This window comes from Haliaeetus leucocephalus, unplaced genomic scaffold, assembly GCF_000737465.1.
Source record: "Haliaeetus leucocephalus isolate CR32 unplaced genomic scaffold, Haliaeetus_leucocephalus-4.0 Scaffold373, whole genome shotgun sequence".
NCBI lineage: Eukaryota > Metazoa > Chordata > Aves > Accipitriformes > Accipitridae > Haliaeetus > Haliaeetus leucocephalus.
This window is the reverse complement of record NW_010972809.1, coordinates 822,549-839,708: the sequence shown is the minus strand read 5'-3', so window position 1 is coordinate 839,708 and position 17,160 is coordinate 822,549. Positions and strand designations below refer to the sequence as shown.

Sequence of the window (17,160 nt, the reverse complement as noted above, 5' to 3'; positions counted from 1 at the left end):
AGGGAACTGAGGGGAGGCAGAGAGAGAAACAAAAATTTCTTCCAACACCCTTTACTCATTAAGCTGCTGTTATTAGTAGAACCAAGCCATTATTGTTAAAAGCAGTTAACTATTTGCACAACACGTTCATTTAGTCACTGGCATTGACTCGCATGCTCACCTGTGGTTCCCTGTGGAGCAGGAGCTAGGAGGCCAGCCCCAGCTGTGTGCTCAGATGTTGGAGGGTCAACCTTTGGCTTTGAGGTGGGTGCTTGGAAGGTCCCTCGGAGGGATCTTTGTTCCTTTCGATATAAACTTAATCCTGCAGTCTTCATCTGCATATAGGACTCACCACACCTTTGTCTGTTGTTGATCATACTGGCCTTGGGTGGGTTGAACAGACTGTTAGTGTCCTGAGTTTGTTAGTTATTGCAGATTCAGCATGAGTACTAGTCTTCAGAGCTTATTAGTCCTTGGAAAATTTTCATATACTGCATTTTCAGCAGGTAATGTTACTGTCTCTGGCCTGCTGTTTTCTGTTACAACTCCATCCAAATCCATAGATGCCTATAGAACCCATTCACAGAAGCTCCTACAGAAGGGACCTCTCTGGGAACTGGATGTTATGTTTATGTATTCATTGTCCTTCTGTCCTCTTCATTGGCTCATAATGAAGTGGAAGAACCATGAGAGATGTTTTAACTGTGTCTTTTTTTAACTTTTACTTGAATTACAGTTAGGTAACTTCTGTAATTCTGGAAATTTTTCTCTTTTTTTAATTCAGAATTTTAATATACTTTATGAACCAGTCTGCTCAGAGCTGGAAACAGTGCCAGCAGTTGTAGTCATAAGAGAGTATTGCCCATAACTTAATCCCTGAAATTGGATGTATGCAGCAGAACAGAAAAATCTATTGGTTTCAGAGAAAACCCTCTTGGCTTTGGCATTTACGGACTTCCTAAGATGAGAACGTGGTTTAGATTTAATAGTTTGTGACTTAACACAGATAGTAAATTAAGAACCTATCCAGGTCTGATATTAATTATGTTACTGAAATCGTTTAAGCTTTACTACTTTACTGTCTTTGTTGCCCAGCATAAATAGGCTCTGGTTGAGTGTATTAGTTTTGTGGCTATAACTGTTATTTTAGACTCCAGGAACAGAATTTGCCAGTGCTGTAAGTCCCATTTAGAATTTCTTTCTTTTTTAAAAATCACTACAGACTTATCAATATCATTATCTTTGCCTTTAAAGTTTTTTAGTGTGCATTTGATGTCATTAATTTTTTTTGTATCATGGAGGTGACTAAGCTTGTCCATCATTTGCAAATCTTGTGACATTTATGATGGCCCATAAATTGTGCTTGGAAGAAAAGGACCCTGAAGTATCCTGAGGTGGGTTCCTGGTGACCCTTTCTTGAACTTCATCTGTCTTTGATAATCCAAGCACACTCCTTCAAAGCCATCACAGTCAATCAGGTCACTGAATGCTTTGGAGCTCGGGTCTTCTGCTGTTTTCATAGCTGCGCCTGCACCTCCAGTCACTGTGCTAAAAATCCACGTGGAACTTGGAATTGCTGAAAAACTGGAAGTAGGGTGGAGGATGGAATAGTACATTAAGGTAAAACAGCGAGGGCAATTTTTGTGTGTCTAGTGAATTTGTGTGTTGTGGGTACATGAGTGGTCTCTCCCACACAGCAAACACTTGAGCACTGTTTACCACTCACTGTTTCTCTTCTGCTCTTTTTCTTCCTTCTGGGATGTCGGAAAACCTGGTGCTTTCAGGGCTGCTGTTGTGCGAGAAAGCACACAGACATCTCGCCAGATTATAAAAAGGAAAAGAGTGCACTGCAGACAGGTCAGTCCTGCGCATATATATGTCCTGGGCTTAACACACACACACACATATATATATATAAAAACTACATTTCATTACTAAAATGTAGTTTGCAGTTCATTCTGGTTTGTGTTATTGCATGACTGGGCGCAATAACTAATATATATTCAAAATCAGTGTGTCCCTTGTGACCAATCACTTTATTTCTGATTTAGTGTCAATCTAATTTGAAATATGGCTGATACTTCAGGCCAAGTTTCTGTTGGATACTTTTGTTCTACAAAATCTTTTTGAGCTAAACAGTCTTCCTAATCAGTTACAGTGGCATCCTTAGAAAATACCCACCTCATATAGATTATGAAATTTCAGTATGAATTTTAGACATAAAAATCTACCAGAAATGAGACAGAGCATTTACAAACTGTGCCCAATTTAAGGACCCTCAAGATGAACGAGGGTTGAAGGCCTTTTTTTAAATTAAGGTTTTCTTTGTGAAAGAATAAATTTTGCATCATTTGCCCACTGCTAAGGGAGAGATTTTATTATGAAAAATGAGAGGAATAACAAACATTAATCCTAAACTAAATTAAAGAACTGAAGTGTAGCAGAAGGAATGGAATTCAGTAATATTTGTAAAATGTATGAGTTTGAAGAGTCTGTATTACATAGCTGAAATTATATGGGAGGTAAGAAGGAAGAAATTGCAATGCCCATGGTTTAATTGAAAATGGAACCTTCAAGAAATTATTTTCAAATAGGTTGACAGACGATCTTGTGAAGATCCTAAGCTGGTTTTTGAAAATGTTTGTATTTTTCAATAAATAAGAATCTCTACTTAAAACGTAAAATAGACTAAACCATGGCTATTTGTGTTACCACAATCCTGAAGACAGGATCACTCTAATGTTTGCAATCATTTTCTAGATTAATATGACTAGTAAAAGTGCGTAAAGTTTTATATATTTTCCTCTTTTAGTCAAAAAACACATTGCATAGGCTCATAAAACTTTGTTCTAAATTTTTTAGAAAGAGTCACTGAGTGTACAAAAGACGAAAGAGTATACAAAATATGAATTATGAATGTATACTTCTGATGTTAATTGGAGTTGGAAAAAATGTCTACCATCCTGGAACATTGAGGTAAACTGCTGAATATAACACATTGTACACTAAGTGACATTTTCCATGTGTGGATCAAAAATTATTAGAAAGTAATTTCTTAAACCAAGCTAAATAATGAAATATGCATGTATCAATAGTTAAAGTAGAACAGTGAGTCTATTTTAACGTAGTAATTCCAGGTAGGTTAGGTCAAAAAGACTAGCTAATCCCCAAATGATTTTTTTATGCTTCATTATAGATGCAATCAGAAAGACAGAAATAGTATCAGTAGAAGTGAGTTAGCTAGAGGAAGTAGGAAACTTGTCAAGCCTGTATTGTCACTTCTGCCCTTTCAGACCTTACAGGGCACAGAATGCAAGAGCATAATGAACACCAGTTATGATTTTATCAAGAAATCTGGCTGGGGCACAACATTTTTGTCAGGATCATTTCTAAGAGGGTGATGCACTGAATAACTCAAGGTCAAAGAGAACGGCTCACTGGTTTCTGATCACTTTTATAAAAATTGTTTTGCAGAACAAAAAGCAATCTCTAAACTTTGATAACGTGGCAGTTTCAGTGGCTTGGCTTATATTTGTGTTGTGGTTATAGGTACATAGATTTAAGGCTTTATGGATTGAATCTCCAAGCAAGGGTTTTAAATGTACCTTGGTTGGAGTAGTTGCTACATCTCTCTCTGGTGTTTTGCCAAGTAACTCTTTGGAGATTAAAGTTAGGCCAGTCGGTGTCTGTAGATAGGGTGCTCCCAACTCCATTCTGTTTTATAGAAGTTTGGAGTTTGGAACTACCCAAGGCCTTTGCAGTTTTGAGATCACAGATGCAATGTGAGGGAAAAGAAAAACACAGCTTCATTATTGCTCAGAAAACGCATGTTGCTGAAGTTAGAGAATGCCATAACACAAAAGGCATTGGACATGCTGGTTCAGAAAAGAAAGTTCCAATCTCATGGTTTTCACTCTTGCATCTATTACACTGCAGCCTCTGTGCTTTTAGTAGTACTGGGGAAGAAGACGGTGAAAATACTTGCAAAGTTGCTTCATTCTTCTCCTGGAGTCTGTCAAAGTTGTAGTTAAATTCTACCTTGGCTCATGAAGTTTAATGTGGTTTTAACTCTAAATTATGTAATCCATTAGATACTATGCAAGTAGGTAATAACGTGGTTTTCCAGACTTGTTGGAAAGAAAAACAATGTTGCTCTTGGTTGTTAGCACGCTCAAGTGTTTGAGATGCTTTATAAGCTCTAAACTACATAAGGGTCCTGTGGCAAGATAAAATAGTATTTTAATTCTGATCAGCAGTATGTAAAAGAGAAATGGGGGAGAAGATGGTTGGTGAGGGAAGAGAACTGAAAGACATTCATCTCGTTGCCTTGACACATGTTACTATTCTCTGTCATCAAGAAGGAAAAGAAAAATATTTGAATGGAAACAGATATGGGTCCCTGTTACTGAAGGCAGCCCCGTATACTGGAGGGTTTTTAAGTTATGGAAACAGAAAAACAACAGCAGGAGAACTTTGCTGATGATATATTGAGGCTGACACCTTCAGTGGAACTGGTAGAATCTGCAGATGTGTCGCGGTATTAGGCTGAAATTATTAAGAACCTTGAAGGTGAAAACAGACTTTTTAAAACTAAAAGTTGAGTCTAAAGGAAAGCAGTGATAACTTCATATTGGGGAGTAATTTTGTCCCTTTTATTCCCAGATGAAAATCTGAGAATACTTCATTTAAGCTGCTTCTAAGTAATCTGCATTAAAAATACCTCGTCAATACTGTAATTCTCCTTCACAATAAACATTGTAGACCTATACCGGCTTGAAAGGAAAACAAACAAGTTTTAGACTACATTAATGTCGTCTGAAAGACAGGTAATTATCACCTGAGTATGAAAAGAGAATCACCAGAGAAGTGCAATACACGTGTGCGCCTACAATGTTTAGTATTTGGTATAGTTACTTCATTTCTAAACTTACTTTTCTAAAGTATTTTCTATTTGTAAAAATGTATTGTTAGGATACCCTTACCTTTACCCTATTTTCACACCATTATATAAAAAAAAAAATTAAGTTCAGCTTTATTTTTCCGAAGTAGTCAACACAAAATTTTATGCTGGTTAATTTGTGCAGAAAATACAGAGATTCATCCTGTATGGTTTTTTTTTTTTTGGTATCTCCATTGTGGGTCTCTCATAATGTGCAGAATTTTAAAAACCTACTGAAACAGAAAAGTGAAAAATTGTTTTTACGGTCATATTCATATATTTTTAGTGGCCTACATTAGCATACTATCTGAATGTATGTCTTTATCTCATCTCCCTAAACTTGTTTCTTTAAGTGTGATGAACTAAGTACTGTGGGTTTAAAATTTAAATCAGTGCATGACTGAGTCATCAGAATTTTGTAACGTAACAAAATCTCTGCTTCTGTAAAGCGCGCGCACACACGTACATACATACATCTATTGGGGAACCTTCTGTCCAGAGTCTTGCTTGTAAATTTAGGAGGACTCCAACATGTGAACAGTTGCACACAGCAGTGATGCAGGCAGCACCCTCCACCCAGGGAAAGCCCTTCCTTCTGTATTAACAGGGTACTGCTCAGCAGTTCCCCAGATGGCCTGCTACTACTGCTTTAAAAAAATCCCCGCTTCATATGCCACTGCTTGCTTTGATGCACGAGTAGGAAATTGTGCAGTTCTCAGACTCATGTTTTACTGGTCCTGTTAGTCATACAATATTTATCTGAAGTGATACATGACTCTGTCCTGTTGGCAAACCAATACTGGAAAAGTTTGTAGAGGAATGGTGTATCTCTGGTTTGTTACATGTCAGATGCTCTTGCACCAAAATTACGTACAGCCAGACTGAGTATCGCAAGTAACCCACTACCAAGAGAAACTTGGTTTAAGGAAATGTTCTGTGGTCACTGAACACAGGCTGTATCAATACAGGGCAAGCCTGAGAGAAGGATGGAAACAGGCTACGAGTCTGATGTTGCTATCTGACTTCTAAGAGGTCTTTTCATTTTTGGAAATACCCTGTGCTAATTTGTATGGTGACTTTGGAAAGACTTGATTTTTTTTCAGAAAGATAGTAAATTTAAATATATCCTGTGCAGATCTGTGAGGGTGTTTGAAAGTGATACTGCTGCTGTACATGGAACAGCGCGATGGGACTGTACATTTGCCTAAGTTCAGAAGGATTTTCTGAGTGTCTTTTTACCATGTGATTTTGACAGCATTATTGGTACAGAACAAAGGAATGGGGAATCAGAACACAAAAAGGGAAGAGCAGGAAGACGGGGGAAGAAAAATATTTTTATATTGGTCAAGAGAGTACTTGAAAGGGATGTTGGACTAAGCTAAGGAAGGAGAAATAAGAGTATGAAGCTGTGTCAGGAAAAGAAGTTCTAGGGAGATGCATGTAAACAGGCAGTTTCGGGACTGAAATAGTCCACTGGAGGCAATAAAGAAGAAAGAGCTTTTGGGCTCCTTATTTTCCTCTGTCACATCTAGACATGAGGAGGCCTGCTTTACTCTGTGCTTTACACTCTTTACAGGTGAGCTGAGAATCATGCCTTTTCTTCATGTAAAAAACTTATTATTAATACCGTGTGGCTAATGCCTGCTGTAGGAGTTGAAGGGCTTACCATTATAGCAGCATGAATTCCTTGTCCTTTTATTAGTCTCTGTGTTCTGAAATGGTTTATATTTCTGTTTTTTGGAGATCTGAGTTAAGTTGAACTTGGTGTTCTAGAAAGACACAAATTATCACCAAGCAACCTTAACTCTGTGCTTAAGACATTTTTGTCTCTGTATATTCAGAGTTCCTACAAAGTAGTCAAATGCTCTTTCAGTTTAGATCAACTAAGCATATGGGACATCCTGGGAATTTCAGGGCAGCATTTTTTCACGTGCATCTCCAGAAGTTTCATTCCATATTCCTCTGTGTCACGAATTTCCAGCATTTCCCCAGTCAGGAGCATTTTGGTTTTGTACAAAAAGCAAAACTTCTACCTTTCGTGGAAAGATAGGAAAGAAACCATAATTTCCTATAATAAAAAGTGGAAGACTATATCCATGTGTTGTGCAAGGGAAGCCATCTTCATTCTTCATCTTGTGTAGCTAAGTGTATAAACAGCATTTCGGCCAGAGTCTGAGGGTGAAGGATAGGACAGTTTCTGTCGTGTAGTTTTACTGAGTTATTAAAGCTATTGCAATAAAAATGCTCAAAAGCACTTTGTGTGCAGTCAAAATGGATACAAGAGAAATAGTCTTTGGTAAGAAAAAGCAAGAATTAGACTTTTTCTGGATTTTGTGGCTTTTTTTCCCTAGAAAGATTAGTAGAGGTCTCCAGATTCTGAACTAAAATGCTTTTGTCAATTTCTTGCATGATTCTACATTAAATTAGGTTTTTTTAAGCAACCTTTTAAATAATCATTTTGATATCTCTTTTCAATTTATTATCATATTTCTCCAAATCCTTTTAATAGTATTTTAAGCACGTTCACTGTGTATAACTGTACTACCAGGAAAGAAGTCATTGTATGATGGTGATGGAATTTGGGTTGTGCTACCTGATGCTTTCATTTCAGTGGGGTTTTTCCCATTGGAAATAAAAGAGGTATTAATGGGGGTTAGAGGGCGAAGGTTCCTCTACTAAGGGAGATCTTTTCTTTGGCAAAGGCATGTTCGATTGCTGAGAAAACCTATACTAACAGAAATGTCTTTTTTAATATCAATTCTGTTAGTTTTAAATCCCCTTAGTAAACTCAGAGAAACAAGTCCTGTTAGGTATTACTTCTGGTAATTGAACAGAATTGTCTATAACAGAAGTAACCTTCTCATACTGTAAACAAAATTTATTCTTCCTTTTTGAAGAGGGACAGTGACTAAAAAATTATTTTCTTGACTCTTTAGCAGTCGTAACTAAAACATATGTAGGGACCTCACAGACGTAGTAATATTAATTTGATACCTTAAATGACTCGGAAATATCCAGCTGTCATAAATTTGTACTAGTAACTAAAGTTATAGCTTTCATGACTAAGTTGCTGCATCTGAACTTTTCACTGAAAATTGTGTAAACAAAGAAAATACATAGTTCGTTTTGCATAATCAAAAATTACTAAATTGTCCTACAGTTTCCAGAAGTTAAATAAATACTGCAGTCATGCAGCTGCCTATTGGGTTCCCAGCATGCTGGAAACATGAACATGTCCTCCCAGTTTAGTTGGAAAACTACCTTCGCAGAATTGATGGCTAAAATAAGACAACGGTACAGACTACAAGCAAGGAGTTCCTGTAGTTGTCTCCCCTTTACACATTATCCAACACGCAATGCTTTGCCTCCCCAAGCTATGAGATAGGTCAACGTCGATTTTGACATAATAAAACTTTGAACTTATTTGTGACTCATCCCTGCATTAAAGATGAAGAGTGCTTTTCTCCTCTCCCTGCCCCTCCTGCATAGGATGCAGCTGAGAGATTCTATTTAACATCTGCTGAAATCACTGAAAGCTCTTCCATTGATTTCAGAAGAAGCTGGATTAAGCACGTTTTGTCTTTGAACTTTGCTCTTAACAGAAGTTTTTTTCCCTTTGCCTTGGCATTAAATGGCATACCACCTATTAATTTTCCACAATCAAGGCAATGAGAGTATTAGCATCAAAAGAAATTGAAAAATAATAAATGATTCTTCTTAAACTGACTTCCTTTAAACCTAATCTGCTATAAAGCGAGACTGCAGGTACATGCTAGAATAGTAGACAAGTCTTTGCAAGATTGGAGCCTAATCTTCAAGTTTTGTTATCTGTATTCTAAGACATTATTTATAATTTATTGTGCAGAAATTAAAACAAATCTGAATTGTTTACACATTCTACTGATGTTGCATAGATTAGTGTTTATTATTTACTACGGATATGTTCTTAACATTGTTAATATATATGTTAATTATTTCCTGTGATATTTAATATCCTTAATCTGCATACACTGCTCTTCATACCTACAGTTCCATTTACAAAGTGGGGAGAGAATGTGTTTGTACCTGCATACAGCTTTTTAAATCAGTAGTCTCTTTCTTTTTGCTTTAACTTTTCTAATACGGTTTATTTATTAATATTACTTTTCAGAAAAAACAGAGAACAAAGGATTTGTCCCAGCTGTTTCATTCATATAATCCATATGATCATAAGGTAAGAAAAGAATATACTACCTATGTTTGTTGTTAAGAGTAATTCCAAACATTCATGATAACTATATTTCATGTTTAATGCAAAAATGAGAGGAAATGATAAAATTGAAAGCGCTAGGGTATTCATGTTACTTAAATTGTGCTATCATATAAATGTTTCTTTGTTTCTTCAAGCCAAGCTTGAAAAGCTGCATTTTCTGATTTGTGAAGCCAATGACTCGCATTAACCTCATAGAAGTATAATTTATAGACTGACACTAAATCCTGCAAAGTGACCATATGTGGTATCAGATTCCCCTCTTTTTTTTTCTCACTATTTAGAAACTGTGTTGCCCTTGAGTATGTTGCTTAACCTATTTTGTCAATTAGGCCCTGAGATACATGATACTAATGAATTATCTATTGATTCTGGAAGCATCACTGGAAGAGGCTGCTTTGCTAACAGCCTGATGGTTGTCTGGGGGAAGAAGAAACACGCATCATCATTATAACTTGATCCTTATTTATAAAGTCTGGGAACCCTGGTTAAAAAACCCCTAGTTTGTTATAACCATACTATAGGGTAAGAAAAGAAGGTCACTTCCCTAAAGACATTGCAATGTGAAATAAAAAATTAAAGCTGTTGCAAGAAGATTGGAGAACGAGGAGACACAGATCACAGCACTTCTGTGCTATAACTATGTCATGGGGGTTTTGTAGACATTATGCAAAAGAGAGCATTAAGCAGCAGACCGAAGGAGAGTTAAGTAGGTTTGTAAATATTTTGGGGGAGTTCCTCCTATCTTGGATGCATCTGTGGCCATGTTTTTTTAAGCAAGTGCACTAAATCCTTTACCAATTTGTCAGCAGTATGAGATGACTGTCTTTGCTGCTTATGTTCTGCAAAGCATGTGTGATTTTGCAAGTACCCATTTCAAAAAAGAAAGATTTGAAACGTTTTTTTGTTTAGACATTTCAAAGGAAAGTTCTGAACTGTACTCCTTTTCCTGGCTGTGTAGCAAATAGCTATACATTGGAAAAATTAGCTAGGTTTTATATCTGGGGGAAGAAGGTGGCCGAAGTGTGTATGTATGTGCACCTATCTCTGTGTATGAACACATGCGTGTATGTGTGTAACTACACATATGTCAATGAGAAAGAAATACATTGTGTAAATACTAATGGATTCAATTTATCAAGTAGGTTGTTGCTATGAGAGATCCATAGTTACCAGCAACTTGAAGATTTACAGTTTTTAAAAAAACATTGTCAAATAGTAGGTATATTCTATAATTTTAACTATTATATATCATTTCAAGTTAAATCCATCACTTTGAAGTATTTTTTTACAGATAGACTTGCATTATTTACGAGGATTGGTAAAGCAGATATTAAGGGCCTGTGAAAATTGAGAAACATGAAGAATAAAGGAAATTAGTGTGACAAGATTTTGAATAGGATCATTGCTTTTTTGAGTTGAAGCATTTTAAGGTAAATGTAATAGTAAGTCAATTAAGATCTAATAAGGACAAGCAACTGATGAACCAGAAGCTTTTGATACTCCTCTCCATGTCTACATTCTCCTGTGCCAAACACTTTTTATTCATAGTACAAGGAAATTCCATTATTCTTTTATTAGCACTTTTAATGGAGCCTGGCCATTTGTAACTCCTGCTGCCTTCCTGCTCATATCCTTTGTGGCATTATATCAAAGTATCCTCAAATGATTTTGGCTTCAGTTGTGAAGACTTGTGCACTCTTTACAAATTAGTCATCAGGCAAAGTGGAATTGAATATAAATGCTTAGGTATATTCCCTTTTGATCTTTGTTTTAAGACCTTTAATAAATTATTAAAAGTAGCACAATTGTTTGATGAGTGATTTTTGAAGCTCCACACTTCTGCTGCTTCCAAGCACATTCTGCATATATATCTGAGAGTAAAACGGGGAAAAAAGTACAAATGACAGTTTATTACAAGGATGATCTTTCCTTATTTTCCTTTTGACAGAGAACATTTTCCTTCTGCTAACTACTTCCTATTTGTAGTGGCTGCAACAAATTCACTGCAGATTTCTTGCTCTGTGTGCTGTTACTTTCCACCTCAGCTGCCAATATCACAATTGTTGCAGACCAGAGGAGGGCTTTTAATTTTTATATTAATTGTAACAGTAATCACCATTAGTTGAAAATACAGTTATTTCAAGGGGAGGTCTGTAGTAGTTTTACTCTAGTTCTGTTTTGTTTGATTTACGTGGCAGAAAGTTTGGTTGGTTGGCGGGAGGGGGAGTGTTTGCTATTTTGTAGATTATTTGCAGTAAGTGTAAAAAGATTTTATGATGACTTTGTGAAAGTGTTGGTGATGCAGGATCATGGCATGAATTACTTGAATTACTGGCTTCCAGGATTCTTAGTTGGTTGATTAAAATGTTTTTCTCTGAGAACCTTTCTAAAGTAGAAAAGAGGTAACCTTAAATAAGTTGGAGCTCGGTAGTAGTAGTTAAAACAAATGTAAAAGGGAAGCTCATGAACTACAGTGGCTGGAACAAGACTGTCTACTGAGATTTGATAGTATTTCATCCTGTTTTGATGGGATATTGCATAGAAAAGAGAAAAATCAATCAGAAAATGTTTATTCTTCCAAGTTTGTGCTTCACTCACTAAATCAGAAAGTCATGTTTTGACAGAGTAACTACACTAACCTTACTACTATTTATGCTTGGTCAGGAGACCAGTAGCTATTAGAAATAGCAGCTATTCCTGGAAATTTTACCTCAATATATGTTTGCCTATCTAGTGTAGGTTACTGCATCCTGGAAGACATTTTAAATGTTTGTGCTCCTGCATTCCCAGGTGAAAAGCCAGCTCTTTTATGGAGGGGGAAAGCAAGGATTTCCTTTTCCTTCCACTTCCAGCTGTGGAATCTTGTATCTAGTGAGGCCTTAATTCAGCAGCAGAGGGGGCAGAGCTTTCAAATTCTTCTGTGCAGAAGGGTTGGAAAAGTGGGAAATATTCTGTCTCTGCTGATAGCAAGGGAGGAGTAGTTAAGGTGTTCTTTAATGCCTAAATATTTATAGTTTACTATCTAGTTGCCCTTCTCATTGTTCAGATGAAACCATACAACAGCAAATCTCAAAAATTGCCCTTTAGCTGTATATTTATCCTATCCAGGGGGATTTGATCCTGTTCTCTTTCACCTAGTATCACCGTAGTGCTTGCAGACCCTCAGACTACGGAACCTTTCAGATACTCTGCCACTGACAAAGCTCATTATAGCATCAGTCTTGAATGCCTGGCAAATATATTGAATTCTTGATGTGAGAAACATATAAAAAGCTCACTTTTCTCAGTTTTTTGTTGTTCTTGTTGTTAAAATGAATAAATATCTTCTAAAATTCTTTCTTTCCAAAACTAAATAATTATTTAGGAAAGGCTGGATATCTCTTGATTATGGAAAGCTGTTCCAGGTGGGTGTTTGTCATTTGTTCAAACTCATTTCAGTTAGCATGTGTAAAAATACATAGAACTCTATTTGTAGACGAAGCCATTGCTTGTTCTGAAATACTTGCTTTTTCCTGTGTTTATGTAGAGTAGGAGTGTGTATAGTCTGGCTTTCTTAAGAGTCAAGTTCTGACTGCTGTGTAACTTTTCTCTAGTTAGCAACAGAACAGCTCTAACAATTATATGTACAGTTTATCTTTTTCTAGGACCATCAGAAAAGTAAGATAAAAATGATATCCTCAAAAAGCAGTACCAGCAAAGGTTTTAGTGATTTAAAATTAAAATGAACATAATTGAGGAGTGGTTTGGGTTTTTTTACCCTTAGTTGTAATCTGGCCAGTTTTCTACTAGCTTATTTAATGAAAGATTATGTTTGCACACAAGTCGTTTCTGCTGACTTTTTTCTGTGTACACTGTGAGGTCCCACACTGCACACAGCAAGAGTTTTATTGTGTCTGCAGTGAACGTTTAACTCCCTACAGTATCTTTCTCCCGAATGATGTTTGCCCTTTAAAACTTGTGACCCAGTTTTTTGAAAGCTATTAAGGCAGTTGTGATAGCAGGTTACCTGGTCAAAACAACAGGTTTGAGAATCTTAATATGAGCTTCAGGGTCCAATATGCAGCAAGTGTCCAAATTCAGCAGCACAGAGCTCTAGTTCCTTTTCTTCGTTTTGTCAGATGAGTTAAGTATTCAGTCTAGCCCTGGAGCAATTGTTTAAAATGATAATCCTCAATTTATGCTCTGCAAAAGAATGTTTTTACATATAGTAAACACAGTATAGCGGAACTACTATTCATTTTGCTGTTCTGCCTTCTTGCGAGGATAGCCAGAAAGAGAGACCTTAGGGCATGTCCATACATGCCTCTGGCAGCATTGTACTGTTACAGCGAGAAATCCTCTGAGAGTTGTGCTTAAAACTCAGCTCTGGATTCGTTTCTGCCTTTTGCAACCTGAATCTCTTGCTCAAGAATAGGGCATGATCTGTGAAAAAATAAGGTCATGCTTACAGCATTGGTGATTTATTTTAGCATATCCTGTGTCCAACCAAGTAAGAAATAAAGTCAATGTTCATGTGATTTGAAAAGAGGTTTTGAGAGATTTCCAAGTTGAAAGTCCTCAGGATTAAAAAAATAAATTACGATTTCAAAATGTGCTCTAATTGATGCAATACTACTAAAATAGTTGTAAAATCTTTAAGCCTCATGCTTTAAAATGTTCTTTATTAGTATGTTCTGGAAATGTTAAAACACTCGGAAAACTGGAACCCCATAGACAATGCCTGTGAGATTGGCAAGTTGTTGGACCGTTGTTATTAAGATATGTAACTAAGTGACAGAAAGCTTTCTTTTTTTGTTGGCTAGCTCTTAGCCTGGTAGGCAGTTTCAGGAGGCAGGGGGTGGTGTCCTGTATTCTGTTGGCTTTGATAAAGGTAGATATGTGCATAACTGATTCAAGGAAGATTAATAACAAGATTATGTATGGCTATCCTTGAAGTTAAGGTGCTAATAGCTGCTGTCACTTACAGACTTACCATGATAATTGTCTTTAACCAGTTATTTCAATAGTGCGCTTTTGCTCCAATTTTTAACAGAAAATAAATAATCTAATGTCAGCATCCTTAAACTGTGGTTGTAGGGCACCTCTTTCTTCTGCTGGGTTCTGTAGCTCCTCTGGAGAGCTTTAGGCATTTGTAATTCAGAAAAATGTTCATAATGAAACATACAGAAGCCACTGTCAAACATGTAGGATCTCTTGGCACTGCCTACGGAGGCATATCTGTGTGGTCTTCATTGACAATAACACAAAATATTCATAGCAATGCCCAAGGCTGTGGCATTGCCTGGAAGGCATCACAGGCACCTGTGTGCCACATGAAGTATTCAAAAGTCCCAGGTAAGGGGTGAGGGATTGGAGTCAGTTGGCTTCTGGTAGCAAAACCTGTCAAGTCCTGCAGTCCTTCCAGTCCCTGGGCTGTAGGTGGTGGCCTCTGGGGACCACAGGCTACGGCAGGGCAATGGAGGGTGCGGTGGTGGCACCGAGAACCAGCAAAGCTGTTTTCGCCGTGGTGAGGATTGCTTAGTTAAACAGCAGAAAGAGGGGCAGATGGGAAGTTAAGCGCTTCTGTTGGGACCAATTTTCCTACCAGTGAGCTGCTTCCTTTCATTTTTCTCTCATGTTCAGGGAAGCTGTACCTTCTGTGCATCCTTCACAAATAAGCAAAACTGAACAAAAGAAATTCTGAAGTCTACTGAAAGAAACAGCTCTAAAACGCCTGATAATGGCTAACTTTCTAATGGCAGGCATCACCATACTACTCTGTTAATTAGATCCTGAAAACTGTTTTTGAAGATGCGTCTGCACTGTGGTATGATGTGATTGCATGAGAGGGAATGTAAATTGCAATGTTGGGCACTTGTAGAGTTGAAAGTGTTGCTATGAGAGTAGTTTCTTTAAAAGAGGCTAGTGAAAGACTAAAACATAGTTGCAGCATTAAACATATATGGCAGGTTAGATTTACATCTTTCAGTAATCTATGCTTGTACTTTCTTAGTAGTTCCTGACTCTCAGACTTTGCCATCTTCTACTTCTGTGTTTGTTGCTGGCCATCTTTCATAGCCACCAGCATTAGGAAGTGGTTTGTTTTACATGAGAGTCATGGCAGCTAGTGTGTTTAAGTAAACCTGGTCTGGATGCTTTTTGGAGTCTGAAAATGGGACATTTCAGAACTGCTGAAAAACACAAGCAATTCTTGTTATTTTTCCGAAGGACAGTAATGTTTCTCAGATATTAGCTGTGTTTTGTAAGATGTGCATGTGCAGTGGAAGTGCTGTGAATGTGTAGGTTTTACTTTTGAGCCCGACAAAAAGAAAGTAGTTTTGAGGTACTGTCTCAGCCTTCAGATTTTTTGGGTAATGACTTGGGTATAGGATTCTGGAAACTAACAAAAATCCTTTTAACCTGCTTTCCATTTATTTCAGGAACAGCATTGTACTAAATCATAAGGCAACTGTGAGGTTGCAAAGCCTGTGATATAAGCCATAGTCTGAATTTCCTAAAGCAGGTGCTTTGAATTGTTCTTCTGTAAGATGAAAAGGATTTCTAGGTTATTGCTGAAAAGAGACAGAGCCCCTTCCTATCCTGTGCCTCAAAATAGATTTCAGGTTTAATTTAATAGCTCAGATGTCAGATATGACTGCGTTTTATGGAAATATTCTTATTGTAACCTACATCCATTCTTCTCTTTTCCCTTCCCTCGTGTTCAGAGCTGCTTTTTGGAGGACGTTACATAAAGCTGTTTTGTGCTCTTGATATGATGTGAGGCTTCAAAGAAGACTGCTGAAAGAGAAAAGCAATTTCTATTTGGAAGAGCAGTGCAGTGGCCTTGTGCTAATGGCACACTTGAACATTACTTGATGATAGTGAAGAAAATCTAATGGCCTGAAAAGCTCCTGCTTTTTCTTGGCTTAACTCTTAGCTGCATTGAAGTTTATGCCATCTCTAACACAGAGCAAGCTAATATGGAGACAGTTTAGAAATGGCTGTTCAAATACCAGGAATTGTTTCAGGGTTTTGTAGAGAACAGGAGAAGAAACAAGGAAAGCAATGCAACGAAAGGGCTTGCTTCTCTGTTGAATATGCTGTATAGAAAAAGATCTCTCTCCTCTGTCTTAATTCTATAGCTGAAATGTTGGGATAAAAGACTTCCAATCTTATTTGAAGTGTATACTGCATCCAGAAAATTAAAAAAAAAACAAAAAAAAACCCACAAAAACCAATTCCTGAATTTATTGCTGTAAAACCAATGGTTTGTTTGTTGGTTTTGTTTTACACAAAACCTAAAATATATACAAACAGGTGGTATATATAGATATGCTTAATACTTTGGTTAAAACTGTATTCAATGCTAGTAACTTGCTGTAATTGGATATTTAAAGCATTTAACCCTGTCTGATGCTAACTGAATTGTTTGGGGTTGTTACCTCAATATTCAACCGGAAGGGAGGCTTTTCCTGCTTTAGGTTAAACAGGTATTTTTTCTATCTTTTTAAAATGATCTTTCTAAAAGACAATTAACAGTAGCCTGTCAAATCACGTTTGCATCTATACACAAAGGTAATGCTATATGATGATGCACGAGCTTAGATGTTGAGTGAGGTTTCACAGGTACCAATATATTATGGAAATATCTTCATTAATGATCTTGAGAACAGTTTTAAGAAATAAGCTGATGTAATCTACATATACTCTCCCCCCATGTAAAAACATCTATATGTTTTTTTCAGTTAAATAATCACAAATATAGTGGTCACTTACTTCACAGTTTTTCTCCTTGGTACAGCATGCAAATGCTACCTGGTATAGCAGGTTGCCTCAAATGAGTATCTTCCACCTCCAAAAAACTATTGAGATATAAAATGAGAGACAAGTTTTATGGTGACATTAAATAACTGTCATACGAACTCAAGTAAAACAAATTGTTTGAGCTGCATTAATCCTCTTGTTATTTTCCAGAGAAAGGCATTACCTTTTTCTACATCTTGTATCACTT

The 17,160-nt window shown here is 36.8% G+C and overlaps 1 protein-coding gene across 1 annotated transcript in view; it reads left to right on the top strand.

Moving 5' to 3' along the window:
• CDKAL1 (CDK5 regulatory subunit associated protein 1-like 1) overlaps window positions 1–17,160 on the top strand; it is a 418,113-nt gene that overhangs the window by 316,947 nt on the left and 84,006 nt on the right. Inside the window, exon 13 of the mRNA XM_010573154.1 lies at window positions 9,069–9,131. Coding sequence (XP_010571456.1) covers window positions 9,069–9,131 — 63 coding nt within the window. The remainder of the gene's footprint in view (window positions 1–9,068; window positions 9,132–17,160) is intronic.